This window comes from Oenanthe melanoleuca, chromosome 9, assembly GCF_029582105.1.
Source record: "Oenanthe melanoleuca isolate GR-GAL-2019-014 chromosome 9, OMel1.0, whole genome shotgun sequence".
Classification (NCBI taxonomy): domain Eukaryota; kingdom Metazoa; phylum Chordata; class Aves; order Passeriformes; family Muscicapidae; genus Oenanthe; species Oenanthe melanoleuca.
In genome coordinates this window covers 10,182,813-10,203,656 of record NC_079343.1, presented here as the reverse complement: position 1 = coordinate 10,203,656, position 20,844 = coordinate 10,182,813, and the positions used below count along the sequence as shown (strand labels likewise).

At 38.6% G+C, this 20,844-nt stretch overlaps 1 protein-coding gene across 14 annotated transcripts in view; it reads left to right on the top strand.

Moving 5' to 3' along the window:
• The window catches only part of TRIP12 (thyroid hormone receptor interactor 12), a 79,120-nt gene that overhangs the window by 10,703 nt on the left and 47,573 nt on the right, over positions 1-20,844 (top strand). For 13 of the 14 annotated variants that reach the window (XM_056498390.1, XM_056498387.1, XM_056498398.1 and 10 more), the window contains exon 2: positions 16,536-16,682. In XM_056498390.1, the coding sequence (XP_056354365.1) occupies positions 16,585-16,682 (98 nt within the window). In that variant the 5' untranslated portion in view covers positions 16,536-16,584. Of the gene's footprint in view, positions 1-16,535; positions 16,683-20,844 lie in introns of those variants that run through there. The other variant, XM_056498401.1, reaches the window with a different exon arrangement.

Here is a 20,844-nt window from a genome sequence, read left to right as displayed (position 1 = left end):
CTATGTTTGAATGGTAGAATATTCTTACTTGAGTGTGTTTGCTGTAACACGGCTTTGAAGCCCACCAGGTAGAAGCTGTAGTCGTATCAAAGAGTACTTTTTTCCTAAACTTTGAAATTTTGCTTCAATGAGGATTTCTATCTGCATAAGTTCGTGGAGTAAACAAATATAATGGCACTACTGACAGAGAAGGAGGGTAGGCTGTCCTGTGAAAAGTACTTGAAAAAAATAGACTTTGTTTCTCAGGAAAGGAGAAGGCCTGTTCCTGGAAATTCAGTCAGCATTAAGGGAATCTCTTTTAACAGTAATTTGGCTTTAAAGCAAAGAGATGATTCTTCCTTACTGTACTTTTTGTACCGCTTTAGGTTGGAGGACTTTAAATGCCTGATTTTTGTGTAAAATCCTAGTTGCCAGCTAAAGGCTAACTTAAGGAGGACAAAAAGTGAATGTGAAAGTATGTACAAGCGTTCAGTTTTCATACCACTGATTCTAGCTGTGTTGTCATAAATATTACAGCTATACCAGGTAAGATAGTTGCTCCTGTGGGAATCTGTGCGCTTCATTCCCTTAAGGGAAGGCATTCTAAGGATGATAACCTGCCATACCTAAGCTTTGAACGACTGAGACAAGGAATTTAAGAACCCAGAGCTTTGTGCCAATGGATTCAGGAATGCTGCTCAGAGGTCAGAGTGTGACAAGTAGAGGAGATGCAAGCTACTATATTTCCTCAAATTTTCACCTAACTGTAAGACATAGCTGAGTCGGGGCTTGTGAACCTCTATCCTTGCTTTGTGTATATGTTCTAGCTGGTTAAAAAGCCTATTTCAAAAGGGTTTGGGCTTTTTGTTGACATCCTTCATCAAATGCAGGATGTGACTAGTGCAAGCCCAGACCTGTGGCAGCAAGAAGTAGCAGCTCAACCTGTGGCAGAATTTAGTGATATGAAAGTCTAAGTTGAGCTTAGATGCATCCAAAAGCAATGTTTGTTACTACTCCATAGTATTCCAGATTATGACAACAAACTAGAATTGCATCTATTCTTGGAGTGTGTTTGCTGTATTGTTGGGAAGGTTGGTGGCCTTTGAAGTGAGAATAACTTGAAAATACAAATTTGTGAGAGATTATAATTTAAACAGTTTTGTTGTTTGTACTTGAATAGACTGGAGTATTGTTTGTAGTCGGAGAGTGGAGGAGAAGCTGATAAAATTTCAAGTTGGTTCATCAGCATTGGAAAAGTTTAACTTGTGACAGTTGGTGATAGATCAAAGTGTCAGATTCTAAATTGTGTATGTCAGCTTGTACAGATGCAATCTATGTTTTTGACCAACTCCCTAAGTTTCGTGTGCTGAATTTTAACATGAAGATGGTCTGCACTGGCATAATAGTGAAGCTAATGATTGTACTCTATCGCCATACTCTCTGAGGTGTGTGTAACTTTGGATAAATACATGTAGTAGTTGGAAACTACCTTCTGGGTAGTACACAAGACTTCCATGTAGCTTTGGATTAGAGCAACAACCTTGCCTTTTTTTTTTGTCTAGGTGACCATACTCACTGGGATGTCTCTCAAGAAATGTAGTTGAGATTCTTAGCTTCCATCAGTACTTAATATTCTTTGGGAGATAAAATGGAGCTCAGCTGAGCAACTGCATAGTGCAGACTTGTGGCTCAGCCCTCAAGTCTGGCCTGTTTGTTTTTTCTTCTTAGTCTGTGCTATAACTTCAGTAGTGAGTTAAATATTGTTTATCCTGTCAATTTAAAAAGTATCCGTTGTAAAACACAAGCTGTGGTGCCACATTTAAAGTGTTTTTCTTGAAAATGAAAAAGTACTTCTGAAACTCTTAGGCTTTTATCATGCAACTGTTTAATATAATAAATACTACCATGTTAATGGTAGTAATATGCTAGTGGCATATTCTGCCCTTGATATAAGCAAAAACAACTCTAGACTTCTGTTTTGAAAATTCAGTGTTAGATGCTTTATCTCCTCCACTTCTAACAAAATAGACATTTAATAGGAAGTAGTTTCAATTAGTTTTCATAGATAACCGCATGTTTGCAGAGCGGTGTTTCATCAGCTTTCAGTTCTGTGGAAGAAGTTTGGGTTGGACAGATCAGGCTGTTTTCAAATAGCAGTACATTATGTCTGTGTCCCAAAACTGATCTGTCAGGGGAGCCTTTAAATTCAGAGTAAACATACAGATAAATTTTGAAAAGCATAAAATAAAAATCCAAAGTCAGTGCAATTAATTTGGCATCTTTGGTAGCTAGTGGGAGTTGAGTGCTCTCCTAGCACCTCATCCCAGTAGTTGATAGGAGAAAATATGTATTTCCAAGACTTGACATGGGGAAATGGAGGTGTAAGTATACTGGGATTACTAGAATGCTTTTTTTGCTCATTAATTATGTGTGGGGTGGGGATATGCATGCTCCCAACTGAGTGTCTTTGTTTTGTGAAACAGATGGAAGAGTAAGGGAGGCTGCAGCCTTTAGAAAATACGTACATTTTCCATTTGATATGTAGGATACTGTGCAGAGGGGAGGGAAGAAACTGGGCTCACTTCTGGGCCTTTTTTGATATTTTCTGCCTTTCTTTACAAGCCTGCCTACTTCTTATTTTTTGTCTTTTCCTGAAGCCACTCTATTCTCTGTGGTTTTTTTACTAAAGTGTTGTAAAGAGTTATTTTATCTTGCACCATGATGAAGCTGCCCTCTCCAGTTAAATACCTTTTTGTTTGTCTTCCTTACTAGTGCATTTTGTTAAATGGCTTTTAAGAGGATGAGAGTAAAGAGGATGATGCGAAGTAGTTCTTGAGTGTCTTATCAATATTCTTTAAAGAAAAAAACCCAAACGATGAGAATAAGCCAGAAAGACAAGAAATGTTGCATGGGAGTTGAGTGAACTTTTCTTCCAGTTCAGTGTCATATTATCAATATGGGGTTATTTTCATATTCTCAAAAATGTATTTTATGAGTGTAGCAAGATGGATGCATTGCTTTGCTTCAACGTGTTACATAATTGATGTGTGCACAAAACATTTAGAAGAAACACAGTCTTCCTTTCCTCTCTTCCTCACTGTACTCTTTTTCAGTCCTAGAAAAGGCCATACGTAATGTGTTGTTTTGGGGGCCAGTAGGTTGTAGGTTTGCTCATAAAGCATAGTTAATCATTAGTGTTGGATGAAAGGTCACCAGTATAGGAGACAACTCTTTTAGTATTCTGATTGGGTCACAGAGCAAATTGCAGGAGTAAAGGCTTATCAAACCAGCTATTGTGATATCTACTCCTTAAGTAATCATTTTGATCGTGCTGAAGAAAACTTACAGCTCTACTTGTTCTTTTGAGTGTCTCACGGTGGTGAAGAGATTGTGTTCTTCTGATACTGTTCTGTATTCATCAGAGAGTGGCAGTTTAGCTGGAAGGTAACAAAAAGCTATGAACAGACTTAGGCAGTACCTATTGGAACATTTTGTTGGCAGAAAGTAAGTATAAGTAGGCTTTCTTCCAGCTCTGAAGTGATTGACTATTGACAAGAAATTCAGACTTTGACAAACCTGGCCAAGCTAGGACCCTAGGAAAAACACCTCATTAGTGTTAACTTGTTAGTCTTGTGAGCTTGTAACATATGGGCATAGTGGCAGTTGTTCTTGTTCAAGGAAAGTGTGTGGGTAGCCTGGGAAAGACGAGGTAAAAAATCATTGGTGAGGTAGAGCAGAAAAATGTCCTAGTGGCTCTTGCACATGAGGAAAGGAGGGGAGGAATTTGTAGCAGACTTTTTTTGTGTGTATTTGGTGATTTTAAGCTTGTCTAGTTTAAAACTAAGACTAAATCTGGTGTCCTGCTAAACAGCACTTCAGAGAGCTCTAATAATTAGTTTTGCTCTAGTTCAGCATCGTGTACAATGCCTTGTTTCCACAACATTCCCTTGTTTTATTTATGGAGCACTGAGAAGGTGTAAAAGTGGAGTAGATACTGGTCAAAAAAAGTGTGCCATAAAGTTGTTAAATTCCTTCATAAAACTCTGGCTTTTGATAATTTCTTCCATGACTGTAAAAGTTTGAACCTTCCTTAAATGCAATTGTGGGAACTAATATTTTGTTGTTCGGTGTATTTAACATGAAAGAATAGCTCTGAGCCCTGTCAAGTCATGATTGTACAATTAATAGGATCAGTTTGAAGTCAGCTTAATCCTTAGTGTTTAACAGGTGTTTCTTGGGTTGTAACTTCGTTTTGCTCAGCTTTACACAGAAATTCTTCTGTTTACACAGACATTTGGTAGGCATTTTGGTTCATGATTTCATACAAGGTAAATGTCTTTAATTATGTCTGCGTCAGTAATTTGGTATGTGTATTAGAGCTTGCTTCTAATTAAATCACTCTAAGATAAAACGTAAATGTATAAATTTTTCCGTGGACAAGAGAATGTGTCTGTGGAATATAATTGCAAGATGCTGCTGGGTTGAGCATTGCCCAGTTTAGAAAACTTCAATGTGTTTTAATCCCCTTATTTGTTGTTACAGTGTTCTTATGATAGCAAAAGATCCATATGCAGATCCAGTGCTGAGGAAGCCGGAAACTTAACCTGTTTTAATTGGATTTCTTCCTCAATGACTGCAATTAAGCCATTTCCCAGATTGTGTCGTGTGGCGTAGGACTCTTGCTATGCATTAGGCCTATGACCTTTTCTGTGTAGCATTTGGATGAAGTCTCTGTTCAGAACAGCATAACCTGCTTGAGCTAGTGTGGGAAAGGAAGCCCTAACAGGCATTAGTCTGAATCAATGCTAGACATCAGTGATTAGGAAAACAAGACACAAACTCCTGAATTCCTTCTGATTTGTCCCAAACTTTCTAAATTACATTTTGAAGATGCAAAAATCTGAGGACCCATTCTAGGTGAGTAGAAAACAGATGAGTACTTTCTATCTGGTTAGGAAGCTTAAGTTATTTTTTGAATTTTTTGGTTTTATCTTTGTAGTTTTTTTTCTCTTTAAGACATGCTGCTATTACTGAGCAGTTTTGTAGACAGGTTTAGAACTGAAGCTGAGTATTATCAAAATGAAGACTCAGTCTTCTACTTCTTTACCTTGTTTTTATAATACCCTTACACCTGTAGTCTTGGGTTCATCTGTGGCACTTTTCTAACCCATATATACAAGTCAACTGGTTTTTTGTGTTTCTTTTTCCAGCAGTGACTTCTGTGACAGTCTCTGAATTTCTTCAGTCTAGTGGCTGATTAAAGTTCTTTGCTTTTTGTTTTTTTGTTTTTGCCTGGACCCTTTAAGTTGTGTAGGAGATTGCAAAGATAGTCTTGCATTAATTTAGACTTGGGGTGACCAAACCACGTTTTACTAGCCACTGAAGTCAATAGGTATCTCAGTAATTTAAGACAGCTTGGCAAAAGTTGATTAGGAATTTGGCAGGTCTCAGAAAACCTTCCATGCTGGAACCTGGGCATGTATTGTCTAACAGGCTCTGCAGGTAGGACACAGCTGTGCACCACATCACTGTTTGTCTTGTGCTATTGCACTTGGTTTTGCTTAAGGGCTGTGTGTGCCAGATGCAGTTGAATGGCGAACTGCAAATAAGGCACCATCTGGTATATAGTATTAGAATAGGGAAGAGGCTTGGTGTTTGAGCAGTAGGTTCTGCATTCAGACTGGTGGTGTAAGAAAGTGCAGCTATGCAGCCCGAAGACAGCTGGGCATTAAGCATTGGGCAGGGCAGATGTAGAGTAGATGGTTTTGAGTACCTCTTGGTTCACTTTCATGAAAGTACTGAAATAAGCTACTAAATTGAAATTTGTACAAATCACTCAGCTGTTTTTTTTTCTCTTTCTCTGGTAATAAATGCCTCCTTTCACATCTTTGCCACACTTGTTTTACTTGGTCTTAGCTTGACCACCTGCTTCTGGCTTGCCTTCTTTTCTGACAGTGTCACTGATCTGTACTTCATGAAGAATTCTTTGCTTTGATTCATGTTATCTCACAGAAGATAAAGTTCCTCATTCAAGTGAATTCCTGTCTTCTGAGTAGAGTCTTCTTCATTCTTGCCAGACAATGTGGTTTTGTGTTTGTTTTGGCTTTTAAAATTTTATTATACTTTTAGTGAAAGCTTAAACCACAGTTCAGATAGTGACTTTTGGCCCCTACTAAACAAGGGTTCCTAGAGAATCTGAAAATGAAGATCAGGTAAGGTTTTACTTCTATTCCTTATGATGTTTTTTGGTTAAAAGCCTGCAAGAAAGAAGAATTCACATCAGTTCACTTTATGTACAAATAGCATGGTTTTGGTCAGAATTTGGCTGTTGGAGAATGTTATTTTCTGTTGGAGAGAGCTGCTTTTGTTTGATTTTTTTTTTTAAAACTGAAAATAACTATTTTCATTGTTATTACAAGCTGAACTTCTGTAAACACCTGGTAGCAGAATTGCATCCTGGGGCTCTCGTAGTGTAGACTTTGTCAGTAAGTAACAGTAGTGACAAGTAGTTTTAAAGGTCCTGTAGAGGTGAAGTCAAGCTCTTTGCTGTAGAACTGATTTGGCAGAAAAATTTTGCTCTGTGACACAAGTGTACAGAAGATGAAACTTTGAACATCTTTATTCCTTAATTTTCCTTTGTTTCCCATTGCTGTGCTGGAAGGGAAAAAGACCTGTCAACAAAGATACGAAACCTGGTTCAGTATTTTGCAGCAAACATTTGCTATTGTTTGTGTGTGCCTGTTCTCTGTGTGGTCTAACAAATCTTTGTGTTACTGACATGGCTTAAATACCTCTGGGCTACTTCTTAAACTGAGCTGTTGCTGGCTGGCTTGCAGCTTTCCAGATCAGACTATTCTTTTCCTTGATACAGATTGACTCGGGAGTTTCTGGGTTCTTATGACTTTGATAATCTTTTTATCTCTGTAGTAAAAAACTTAACTGCTGCAGAGTTGACTGCATTATGCAACAGAACTTAATGTTTAGCTGGTTAAGAAGCCACAGTAATATAGATCATTGAATTTAGACTGAGAAACTACAGGTACTGTAAGCATGATAATATTTTCTTGAAGCTTGGAGTCCTGGTGCTCTGCCACAGTGAGAGCATTCCCTTCCTTTTGTTAATAAATTCAAGTCAGACTACATACTAGAGGAAAACTTGTCACTGAACTAGTTTGGACATGTTATGAACAGTGACATGGAGAGATATCAAATTTGGTTTATTTGGAGAAGAACAACTTGACTATTTGAAGTTTTTTTAACAAGGGCAAATTATTTGAATGAAGTAGTGAGTAAATGTTCTAGGAGATTATTTTTATAGTTAACTCTTTATTACTTGTGCACCCAAAACCAAGGGGAATAGTTGCTGTTGACAGCGCTTTCAATACATAATGTAAAACTACAGAGAAGCAAGAGGGAAAGAAAAAAAAATGAATTGCTTTGTGTTTTTTCTAGTTTCTCCTTTGGATGAAGATCAAAGATCTGGCTGACGCGTGTGTTGTTTTGGGAACCAAAGTGCAGTCCAAAGAGTAACACAAATTGTAATATTTCAGTCCTTGATGAGCATAGAAGATAGCAGTAATATGGCAGAACTGTAGAAGGATGCCCTCAAGAGACCATTATATTTGTTTCCTGCAGCTTCCCTAACTTTTCTCCTCAGACTGCAGTTTCTGTTTTTCCAGAGGAAAAAAAGGACTGTACAAGTAAAAGCTTTTATTGTCTTAATGTTCTCAACCACCTCTGAACCCTTGCAATATTTCAGTTAGGATTTAGACCTGGTTTTGATTTCTCAGTGCACAAATGCAAAGATTGTTTTTTTTCTTCAGTAACAAAATGAACCTCTGGATACTTGTGTACCGTGAACTGGGAACACCAGTTGTACAGTCACACCTGATAGACTTCAACTTGCCCTTGTATCCTGTACAAGTTTTTTTTTTTAATTTATTTTTTTAATTTTTTTTTTTTTTTTTTGTTCCTTTAAGCTGTTTAGATGAGTGGGAATGTTCTGCTGTTTTAACTTCTGCAGGTGCTTGATTAAGTCTTTTTTAGCTATCTTGTGGCCTTCCCCTCTATCCATAGGTTTCTCTTGGTTCTTCCCCTCTATCCATAGGTTTCTCTTGGTTCTTCAGCTGACAAGTTAATTGCATTGTTGACTGCCAGTGGTACCTACACTTTTTGGTAATTTTGAGTGTTTGTATTGACCCATTTGCTATTTCAATTTGACTTTTCCACAGCCCAGAAGGACTTACTGAGGTTCGGGCTGTGGTATAAAGGCCAATCCACTGTTTTATTTCTAAAGGAGTGGTGGTTGTCAGTTCTCTGTAATCTTAATGAAACAAATTTTTATGTTTCTTCCAGGTCCCTGGAAGTCTTTAGTTTTCTTTTCCTGTACCAGGTCCAATGAAAAGTCTCTGCTGTCTCAGACTTCAAATTCAATTGACCTGCTTGAAGCCGGGTAGACTGTTCAGCATCTGCAACTCAGTCATTGTCACAGAACTGTTCTTAACAGCACTGAAACATGTAATATGTGTACTTACATTTTTTTTTCTTAAACAATACTTGACTTCTCATATCTTCCAGTCCTCTCAGAAGGACAGTATCCAGAAGTCAGTAGGTTAATGTGCTACTTTGCTTGCTTGGGGTCATGGCATGGATGACCTTTTGGATCATATAATCCTGACAGCCTGGGCATTCCTCTAGGGAGTAATGCTGTGCATCTTTTCAGAGGTGTTTTCAGTGTTCTTGTCACCTGTGGGAACTTCTAAATCTTCTGGTTTCAGATAATGAGTATTTGAACTTCCAGTTAGCAGTAGGAGATCACAAACAGACTTTTTTGCTCTTATCCCTTCCTCTTTCATACAAAGACTCTCTTCCCAGTTTTCTGTCATTAGACAATATATACATAAATACAGCCTGAAAACTTACCTAGTAAGGCTCTTAGCCACTCATTTTGCTCTTCTGCTGAGGTGGCCTTCAGCACTGCCACTATCTTGGCTAGAACGGTAGGCAAGGGCTGAGCTCTTGAAAGCTTGGGAAAGGGAAGGCTGACTTACTAATGTAGCAAGGCCCAAAGTTTGCCTTAATTTTCTGAAGACTCTTTGTTGTAAAGACAGAGGAACAGGGAATAACTCCTGTTCCTTGACTGATTTAATTTTTTTTCTTTATGTTGAAATCAGTCCAGTGGTTCCAGAGAAGATAAATTAAAAAACTCTTCCACTGTAAATGAATCTAGGGAGAATTATTTTACTGAAGTTTTTATCTTTTTTTTTTTGTTGTTTTTTTTTTTTTGTTGGCAACTTGGAAAATTATTCTCTGGCTAAGAGCTTATGTATTGTCTAAGGTTACTCAGTGTAAAAATGGGTGTATGAGCTGGTCCTAATTATAATTTCTTCAGAGACTGGGCTCCTTTGAAGTGAGTAGCTCACATGCTTATTCTTCTTACTTCTTTGTTTTAGTCCAGGTTACTGGATTGTGCTTTTGAGGAATCAAGGGGGGGAGCTCTGTGTGAATGCAGTGAGGAGCTGGGCCATAGTTAGCTCTTTTCTCAGAGCAGTTGTCCTTGGAAGGGATGAGGAGTGTGTCATTGGGTATGTGTACATCTTAGATCTGAGATCTCAGGTTGCTTGAACTGACGTCTGTGGCATGAATTTTTAAAGTTTCTGATATTCTGGTGGTGTCTTCTTTGCATACTTTTATATATGGCAAGGCTTTGATACCTTAATTTGTGATTTTTTTGTTTCTCTTTCCCCTTTGTGCAGGGTAGCTCTTGTGACTCACTTCTTGCTCAGGACTCAATGTGTTTTGTCAATATAGTTAGCAATTGTCACTTCTCAGAATGAGAGCTGTGTAGTGTAATTTGAGATCATACTTTCAGCAGGTGGTTGGTCCATATCATCAAGAGATTCTTTCCAGCCAAGGCTTTTTAAAATAATTCTGATTTAATTCTTGTACTTAGTTGAACTCTGCATCAAAAGGACCTCTGGTCTGAAGAGGAGTTTGCCTCTGCTATTAAACTTTGCTTGTCTTCCAGTTGATACTTATTAATATCATCAAAGAGAAGTGACAAAAGTGATGCAGCTAATATAAATCTGTAGGAATTCTGTGCCAGAGTTGTAGACATGTATTTCCTTACAACTGTACATGCATATTTGCAGAAGAAACTTCCTTGATACCCATTTGTCTATCATCTTGGCAGTGAGGTATGTTACATCATGAGAAGGCTGTAGAGTCTTGTTTATCCTGGAGATTTTCATGTGTGTACTGAATTTGCTGTAGTTTGGGTGTCTGTATATGCAGCTCTGTGTGTGTAGTTCTCTAGCTCTTCTCTAGCATTGGAGAAGGAAAATACAAAGAGAACATGGTCCAGCCTATTATGTGATTCGGTATGGATTTTGTATGGTTTTTGTGTTAAAGGAAGTTATTTGTTAAAAGTCACCATGTGAATTCTACATCATTAGATGCAGTGTAGCAGGGAAGCCTCTGTACTCTGGCATCTTTGAATCATGAAGACAACTTAGGGTTATTCATGGGGATAATGTAGAAATAGGAGCAGATAAGGAAATTAAGTGTTAGCTTGGTCTTACTGTGTTGAAAGAAGAAAAGCTTGTCATTTTCTTGAGGCTCAGTGGTTTCATGCAGCTGAATAACTCTGGATTTGCATGAATGCAGATGAAATACATATACCTTCCTATGCTTTACAGCACCTTGCTGCTCGTGGGAGAACATATTTTCCGCTTGCTTGTGTATAGAAATTTACTGTCAGGGAGAAGAGAGGGATGATGAGAGTTTAGGACATGTGGCAGAAAACTTCTCTAGAAAGTTTTCAGTATGTTACTGTATCCACTCCCTAAAATTCTTCCATGAGCCACATCCACAAGCAGATGGGACAAGAGGCTGCTAAACTGAAAATACAAACTTCTGCCTTTGTGGGGCTTTAAAATCTGTTTAAGGTGAGGACCTCTGTGGAAAAAGAATGAATGGGTAGCTCTTGAATTTAGAGAGTATAGGGAGGGAGAATATCGTGTCAAAATCAGCTGCAGAAGACTGAGTTTAAAGCAATTTCTTGGACTAAAAAGTCATCTTAATTTAAGTCAGCTATTGAAGTAGAAGTAGTAATTGAGTACTTGCAAGTGCTTGCTTGTAAGGCAAGTAAAGAGGTGTGTATGTCTGCAGGTAAATGAGGAGATCCTTGTGAACGGTGAGCAAAAATGAGGTGCAGCTGAGATCAGTTGAAAATGATTTAAATCTGAAACAATTCAGCAGTTAATAAACTGTAGGCAGTAATTTCTTCAGTTTAGTCACAATTGAAGTCTGAGCTCTTAAATGTGTTGTATGCTTATATATTTAGAGTGTTTCTATCTTAAATGACAAGATTTATCACAGAAACAGCTGATGAAGTAAATTAATGTCTGCATTGAAGTAAAGGAATACAAATCTGAAGTCTTAGGTTTAATATTTTCTGATATGTATGCTGAACTCTGGGTTCTGGCTGGCAGGATGTGCAACTTGCTAGAAGAAAATGTTCTGAACTTGCAAGGTATATAAACATCCTCCTGTGAAGACAGGATCCTTCTCCCCCCCACCCCCCCTCTTTTGCCTAATACTGACTTCAGGGCAGTAAGTCTGTACAATTTTGAGAAGCTGGATTGCTGCAGCAGCTGCATTAAATAAGGCACTGGGTTTTTTGGGCTAAAGAGAAGGGTGCTGACCAGTGTCCTTAACTCCAAGCAGGTAACAGGTATTATGATGGAGCATTATAGGCAAAAATGCTAAGTATATCCTGAAATATTCAGGGGAGTGCAAGAGTCTTGGGAAAAAAAAAACCCCAAAAACCTCTAGTATAACCAAGATTCTTACAAAGAACTTAAAACCCAAAACAAAACCACCACCCTAAACAATAAAACAAATCCAAGCATAGCAAGCACCTCAAACAAGTTTCAGAGCTCATGCAAGGAGATAAAGAAGGCCTTTGTAGAAGAATTCAGTTCTTTTTTGTTTTACAGGTATTGTTACTAATTTGCCTTGTTACCCTGTTAGTCGCCCTAGAGCATGTTGGAGTTCTTCAGTTTACTCAGTGTTCTTTCTCTCAGTAGCCTATGTCAGGGTAGCTACATTAATTCCTCCTATCCTTCATGGAATGATTTGGATGCTAAGCAAAGGCTAATACAGGCTTGTTGTGTAGTTGTTTTCCCAGTTTGCTTCAAAATCAGGGAGGCACGTTAGTTGTTTCCTGTTGGCTTTTCCAACATGAAAGGTAAAAGCTTCACTGCAAGGTCACGGGTAGTTTTTGTCTTATTCCTGTAGAACCTCTCCAAGCAATATGCTGACCATACATTAGCTGTAGTCTTTGCAGTGGGTATGTCAGGTATTCAGAAATTAATTCTAGTTGCTTTCCTATACAATAACAAAGACTATTCTTAGTAGTAATCAAATAGTTTGCTAAAACTCAGAAATACTATGTAGCATAATAAGTGCTAGATAGCAGTGTTGTTACATGGCTTTTGAAGATATGTTGTGAGTTTGTGAAATGCTGGCTTTCGGAATTCATCTTCATTTTAAAGAGTCTGCTTATGATGAGAGCCTCTGCAGGCCCATGCTTTGGCATCATCATAGCTAGGAATATGGAGTTATAAAACATTAACTAAAAAGGCTTGTGTGCAGATAATTTTATGCTAGAAGGAGACATGAGCTTAAAATTTCCTAAATAGCATTGTCTGTTGTGGAACCATGGAGGTCTGATGGATGATTATAGCTTTTTGTTATTGTGGGTGTGGGGAAGAAGCAGTGTAGTTGAAGAAGCTGTCTGTAAATCTGGCAGGACTGCACTGGCATATTCATCTGGTCTCTTACTGAGTTGCACTTTTTTTTTTGAATGTAGGTGTCTGACAGTGGGAAAGAAGCTGAGTGCTTGGAGTGAGCTCAGAGATCAAGGGACAAGTCTGAATGAGGACAGTTGATATTTGGGAATCTCTGGGCTCTTCTCTTGTTGTTTTAGGATGTGGAAGGTGCAGTTGTGAAGATACTACTTCATTACTCAACTAACTGGGCACATGGTTTTGTGTGGCTTGCAGTGAAACTTAAGTTGGCATTTCAATGTTAAAGGTCACAGCTGAATCATAAGTTGCATTGTATTTAAAAGCAATCTGGGACTCATAGGGCAACAAGCACACAATAAGAATTTCAGTTAAGTTGAGAGGTATCAGTATAGAAGAAAACTCTGGACATCATTTTGACTTGACAGATGCCTTACAGGATAAAACCGTTGTCATTTCATTCTTCTATGCAGCTGAAAATACCGTGTGTATGACAACATGTTGTGCTACATAACTTATAAGCACAGACTACTTAAAGTGTCTGGCTGACCCTGTGCCATGGTTTAATCCCAGCCAGCAATCAAGCATCAGGCAGCTGCTGGCTCACTCCCCCACCAGTGGGATTGGAAGGGTAAAAACTGGAAAACTTGTGAGTTGTGAGATTAGCCTAATAGGAAAAGCAAAAGCCAAGCATACAAGCAAAGCAAAACAAAGAATTAACTGCTTCCCATGGTTGGGCAGGTGTTCAGCCTTCTCCAGGAGCAACAAACACCATCACTCTAAATGTCCTTCTCTTCCTCCTTCTTACCACTTTATATACTGAGCATGAAGTCATATGGTCTGAAATACCTCTTTGGTCAGTTTGGATCACCTCTCCTTGCTGCGTCTTGTCCCAGCCTCCCATGCTCCTCATGCTTCCTCACCAGCATGACTAACAGTACAAAAAGCGGAGAAGGCCTTGGTTCTTTCTAAGCACTTTTCACTGATAACAAAAATATCTGTATTATCAACACTGTACTCTATTACCAATGTGGTGTTCAACAGAAATCCAAAACACAGCCCTGTACCAGCCACCCTGAGTAAATTAAGCCTGTGAGACAAAACCAGCACACCCAGGCAAATCAGTGTTAAACTCAAGTTTCTGTAGGGAGGGCTAGGCTTGTCTGTGTGATATTTTCTTCAGCTGGCTCAGGTGGTAGGGTGTGGAGAACCCCATGTTCTGGCCCTAGATGGGGAAGTGCATGGCTAAAGTGTGTAGCAGAGGTCTAAGTGAGTGCTGCTCCTTGCAGAATGAAACCTGCTGGAATGCACATTTTAATCAGTGCAAGGTGAGACAATAGTTCTGTGGCAACCATTTTGTAGCATGACTGAAAGTTTGACATTAGTGCAGTTTCAGTGCCAGCTGACCTTCATGTGGAAGGGGACACTACTCCTTCCTTTTGGAAAATGCATAAAATGCACTTCATTTCTGATAGGAGAGAGGTGGGTTTTTTTCATTTAGTGTTTGAATACAAGGAAATAAGAAGAGAATGCACAACAACATTTGACAGTGCCTGTGACTGACTTCAGCTGGACCCCCTAGGTAGTGCTGAGCCCTTGCTCAGCTTTCAGCCTGGTTAATGCTGGCCTTTGTTTCTTGCATTGCTGTTCTGAAGAAATTGCTGCAACTTAAGATCTCTTCAACTTGACTGATCTGGCTACACCAGCAGGCCGGCATGATTTCCAGCAGTTGCAAGCTTTTTCTGTGTCATTGTAAATCTTTTTGTGCTCTAAAATATAAGAAGTTGTAGATTGGTGTTGCATCTTACTGAAAAGCATTAAAACTTTCTGTTAGTGGGAATACTGGCTTTGTTTAAGGAGTTTGAATAGGAAGAAACAATTGTGACGAGGTAAACTTCACCTTTTGAGTAGTAGTGTTTATAGCTTTCTCAGCTTAATCATCGTGCTCTCTATCTAAGAGGTTCAACAGCTGTACTTTGTGGAGTTGTGTATTTTGTGCTTTACTTAGATTCTTTCAAGTTCCTAAGCATAAGGTAAAAAAAAAAACCCAAACTAAATGAATGAAGGTAAAAGTGATTTGTTATTCAAGTCTGCTTTCTGTGCTTGCAGTTTGCTGCCATGTTGGAGTTCTTACTAGAAAGAACATGAAAAACTTTCAAAAGATGCTTTTGACTCCTGTGATGGGGGGATTAGGATGGAGAGCAATTCTTCTGCCTAACTTGTATTCTTACTCAATTCCTGGAAATATTTAAAGTATTTCTGGCATGTTAAGTGTGACCCTTCAGTATTAGGTTGTATTATTATAGTGTAATAAGACTGAATCTGAACTAGCAGAAGCCTGATCAATAATTTCCTGTGCTGTGCAGGTATATGGATGATATACATATTCCTTTTAGCATCATGTGTGAGGTAATGGTTTGCATAATATGGGTTTATATGCCTGGTTTCTTAATGGCCTACTGTAAAACTGCATCATTTAGGATTCCCCTCCTGTCACCTTTGTTCACTTCTATAGGCCCTTTTCAGAAGAACAGACAGTTATGTTCAGCTATGTTCACTGTTTTTACTGACAATGCCAGATCCTGAAAATTATTTCATTGGAGACATTTGAATTTGAATCTGAAGCTGCAGTGTTTTAAACTTTTGTGACAGCCTTCTTGTATGTTGTGCTCTGGAGATAATAGATACCAAATCAGCATACAGACTGCTGAGTTCTTAAACTTGGGTTATTTCCTTCTTACAGCTTCTTTTTTTTTACCTGCAAGTACCTCTTTTTTTTTTTTTTTTTTTTTTTTTTTTTAACCAGATTCCACAAAATTAGAAACAGTAAAACTGGATTTGCTGGTTGTGGTCCTGTTGCTATGCTCTACATGAAAATACCAATTTAGCACAGGATACGAAGTCACCTCTCTTCACTGAGGAATTAACCAAGGCTTGTTCTTGAAATGTGTTTCTGAGGACTGTGGCTGGGGGTTATGGTGATCTTCTATAAATAACTGCCAAAATAATATCTGTAGACCTCTAACAGTCACAAAGCAATACCAAAAGTAGTACTACAAAGCCATCATAAATTATTTTTTAAAAAAATTGTATACTCATGAATCCTTCTGTCTCAAATACCTTTCCCCTTTAATTTAGCTCTCATGAGTAGAACTTCCTGATTATAAAGCTAGATCTTTTTTCCTGAATGACTATATATCTTGCTTTATGCAAATGAAAGTTGCATAAATCAGATTAGAGAAAGAAGCTGTTTGGAAAGCACCATAGTTATGTTGTGAATACTGCTGTTTATTCCTGAAATGGGCTTTGTAATCTCCTTCGATGAAAATTAAAATACTTGAATACTGTTGCTGTTAAGCACTGAGTTTTTCCTTAACATTGATAAACACAGATTCTCCTAAATTGCATTTGTCCTGTCTCCTTATAATTAGAGAAGCCTGCTAGAAAAGAAGCGTATCATCACAAAATCATAGAGGGGTTTGTAGTTTGGGTTGGAAGGGATCTTTAAAGGTCATTTAGTTCAGTATATTATCTGCATGCTGTATAAACCAAAACCTGGGTGCTCCATATTAAGATTCTAAATGTTCTTGAGAAGAACCTTGTCCATGTGTCTTTTAACTAAAAATTGTTTGAAAGTTTTTGTCTTCAGTTTTTGCTTAAAAGATAGTGTTTTAGATTTGCCTCTGTAGGTGTGGTGGTGAGTCTTCATGCCACATATCTTATGGCTCTTCCTCTCTTGTCTTTCAGTGAATGATAGTGTCTAGAAAGGGTATGTCCCTTCAGGAGAGAGGTGCCAATGTCCAACCGGCCTAATAACAATCCAGGGGGGTCACTGCGACGTTCACAGAGGAACACTGCCGGGGCCCAGCCACAAGACGACGCAGTAGGAGGAAGGTATGACTGCTGTCTGTGAGTGTTCAAATGTGTAACAGTGTAATAGATGTGATTTAGAGAATAATGGTTTTCACTCTGCAGTCCAAGCATTGAAACTTGTGTGAAATCTTTTTGCTCCGTGCTGCCTGTACTGTTACTGCATGGGGTAAACCCATAGATAGCTCACTGCCATGCCAGTTCAGCTAGAATAGCAGTAGTAGAGTTATAGGGGGGAAAAAAGCTGTTTTCCATAGATTACAGGTAATAACAAATTCTTCCCCCTATTTCTTCCTTGATATTAAAAATATGGGAGGGGGATGGCAGGGTGAATCTGTTACTGGGAGTCTGGGAAAACGTGTTCCTCTTGGAGAAGTCTGAATAACTGGTACTTTTTACCTTTGTACTGCATATAAATCCTGTGCAGCTGTTGAATAATTCAAGAAAAAAAGAAGTTTGTCATCATTTAACATGCCTGATATAGTGATCAAGCGGACCAGATTGTATTTGCTCTGTGATTGCCTCTGCAGTGCAGAACAAAGAAGATCCTTAAAACTTTTCCATGGATGACTGTATTGTTACTGCCATGAATGAAGCCTGTATGGATATAAGTATTTCTTTAACTTTGTTAAAAGATCAGTCTAATGAAGAAAGGTTATGGTGTGATGGTAGACAAATCTCTCTATAGTCTACTCCCTCAGATACATTAATGATGCAGTTTCTGAATATGTGTACCTTGGGCTTGATTGTTTTGGGATGAGTATTAAAATAATACAGATCAGCGGCACAATTTTTTTACTATGAAGGAACTGGGCTATAAAGTTTAATGAAGATGAGGTGTACTGGTGTAAGTAGTAGTAGGCTTACTAATGTGAAGTCTAACAGAACAAGTTGAACAACTGTTGAATGGATGAAGAAGGCCAACTTCTAAGGAGCTTGGAGGAGAGTGAATTCAGTCTGAAAAATGCAGCTTCACTTTCTCTAGTCTACTGTACAAGTGGAAGAGCAGATGATAAACACAAGGCTTTTCCCCTCAAATAATGTGGCATGAAGAAGTAAGTGGAAGTTGCTGCCTTATGTAGCTGGTTATTTTGTAAGCTAGAATTTGTTTTGGAGAATAGCTCTCTTAACAGAAAAGCATAGTGAGCCCTTCATTCCCTTCTGCCCATTCTGTGTTGTCTCTGCATCTCAGTGGATGTTTAAATTACGTATTGCCCTACCAACTCTTTTCTTTGATACTGAGCTTCACCTGGGGTGAATAAAGCTCTTCTAGAATAACGAATTGGAGGCAAGTTCTTTGGAGATGAGATGGGGAATTCTTCAGATATCTACTGTTAGTTCAGGTTTTACAGAATGCTAGGGAGACGCTCCACAGTGAGTGAGTCAGACAAACTGAAGAATTTTAAGGGTAGCACTGTTTCCTTTTAAGAAAGGAACTCATCGGTTGTTTTGGTATATTATGATCTGTTACGCTGTCATACAGTTCAAGATTTCACTTGTCTAAAATGACTGGACTTCTTCCACCCCTCACCAGATCTGTGCCAGAATTCCATGAAAAAGAATATATTGCACACTTAAACTGTGTTAGACCTTTATCAGAACCAGAGCTCCTTGCTAAAGTCAAGAGGATGGAAGAAGCTTACAATCCTCCTATTTGAATCTGGGTCTCTTTAGAACAGGACATCCCCCTGCCTTTGCATTTCTGAGGAAGCATTTTGAGCTGGCAGAGCCTATAAAAAGGCCTGGTTAAAGCATGCTGGTTCATATAAAATTTAAAATTAATTCATCTTTTACTGTCATCAGCATCTCCTTTTTAGTAAAGTGCTGGGCAAAAATGGGTATTCTGTCTTACCAATCTAAGATAGATCTGTCAGGTCCATAAAATATTTGTAGATGACAGGGAAAGAGAGTCAGGCTCTCAGATAAGATTTTAGCTAGTGCCTGTCTTTGGACACAAACCTCACAGGACTCACCCTTCCATGTATCTAGCTTGCAGTGGTATGTTTCAGTTCTGCTGCTGTGCAGCATATAGGAGGGTCTGGAGTTCACAGCTTGATGTGTCTTGTTCCGCCTTGCTGTACTCCAGTGATAAACACTGCTTTGGCTGCTATATTTTAAAAAAAAACAAAACCCCAAACAAACACTGAGCAGAAAACAATGCACCTTTTCTTAAGTTTTTTTGGGGTGCCTGAGACAATTTATCTTTGGTCTTTCTTGCATTCATCAGTAAAGTGAAACTCTTCAGTTTCAGCTGTAAAATCACTTAAAATAGAATAAGTGAACTGTGGAAAGAGTAGTTTCAATAATATGCTCATATTGTGCAAATAACTGAACTTGGGATGTATCTCTGTTAATATTTCAGTTGCAGCTAGGAATTTTCTTTTGAAGCCAATCAGTCATCCTCACCTGCTGTGTTTTAGCTAATGTGGAATGGTCTTGGAGCACTTGAATGGGAATCTTTTTGGATGAAACTGAACTGAAAGTTGTGGTCTGTGAGAGCAGTTTGTATATGCTGGCCACTTATGGTTGTAATCTGGTATGTTTTGAAGTAAAAAATCATTGAAATGCAGAGATGGTGGACTCTCTGATCCTTAATGGCAACTGTATTGCTTTATAGGTCTTCTGTTGATCCCTGCTACTTATTGATGATGTTGTATAGAAAGTGTGAGATTTTAGTCAGCCACTTTATTAGATCCACATATTTCTTACCCTTCCCCAATAAACAACAAACCAATACATGAAGATTAAAAACTCCCAACACTCCACCTTCCCAATAAAAAAGAGGGAATTAGACGGTAATGTGACTCTGTAGAGGGTTGTTGCTTCATGCCTAAAATTAGCCACAAAGTTTGTAAGCAGACTTAAGGGCCACACCTTCTGAAGTGTTGGAGATTACTTCACTTTGGTCATAGATATGCAATCATAACCCTTCGAGCAAGGACAGGTTTCGATACTGCCTGAACTTGTGTACTTGATTGCATTTCTGCTTTGTATAAATAGCTTTCTCATTGCTGGAAATGCAACAGCTTTTTTCTTAAAGCTTTTTTGTGGCTGTGGTTGTGTGCATTTTCAAAATACAAATTAAGTGGCGAAAGCTTGGAGAGTTTATGCAGTTTGTCACTCATAATTTTGGACTTGGATTTGAAAGCCAGTAATCCAAGGTAAGCGTGTTGTATGGCCGGATGGCCTTGTAATAGCCTTAGAGTTGCCTGGATTTCTTTTATGCTCTGGCTGGGTGAGTGAATGCAAGAGACTTTAGTTGATAAAGGTGTTAAGAGAGGAGAAATCTGAAGTACTAACGTATGTCTTTTTATAATCTTTGACCCTTCTACAACATAAAGGTCTTTTGTTAAAACTCTGCCAGTTTAACTTGCTGAACTGCTACTCTTCACTTATATGAAGACCTTGGAAATTCCAGACTTCTTTCTGGTCTGTTCTAAATGCAGAAATCCCCCTCCTGTTGAGTATTAACAGGCTGGCTTAACCTGGAAGCAACAATGCAAACCCATTTTCTTCTAGACTGGGCTTGTTTGGTGTCCCCACAACATCAATGCTTGAGTCACAGTGAGAAGGGGATGCCTGATAGGAGCTTTGAGAGTTCGATTTTGAGGTGTATTGTTTAAAGGTACAAACAATGGTACTAGACTCAAGGAAGCATAGAAAGACAGATGCTGTTTATTTGCGATTTGTGCTGTACCAATGATGTGGGATTTCTTTAAAAGGAGAGAGGGGTCTGTATTTGAAAAGAGGTGTATGAACTGGTGGTGACATTCCCTCCCCATGTATGCATGTAAGCAAACTGGCCTTGGTGAACTTGGACTAACGTGATTCTTCACTTTCTGTTGTCAGTAGTGATGTTACAATAACTGTGCTTTGGATGAATTTCAGCTCTTGTGGGTATTACAGTTCTTACTGGTTTTACTACCATTTTGAAAAGTATTTAGTGTTGACCTCCGAATTTAGAATTACTGTTACAGTGGCACTTTTATGATGGTACAGCATGAACTCTGTCTGAAGTATCTCTTGGAGCACTCTCCACTGAAGGGTGACTCTTTGCAGTTGTTTAAGGAATCAATAATGATGCTCAAGTTTCCCTTCACAGCAGTAAACTGAAGCAGATGTGTTAATGAAGCTTTCTTTTCATAGGGGTAGGAGGAGGGGGTGGAAGGTACTTACTGTCATTTTC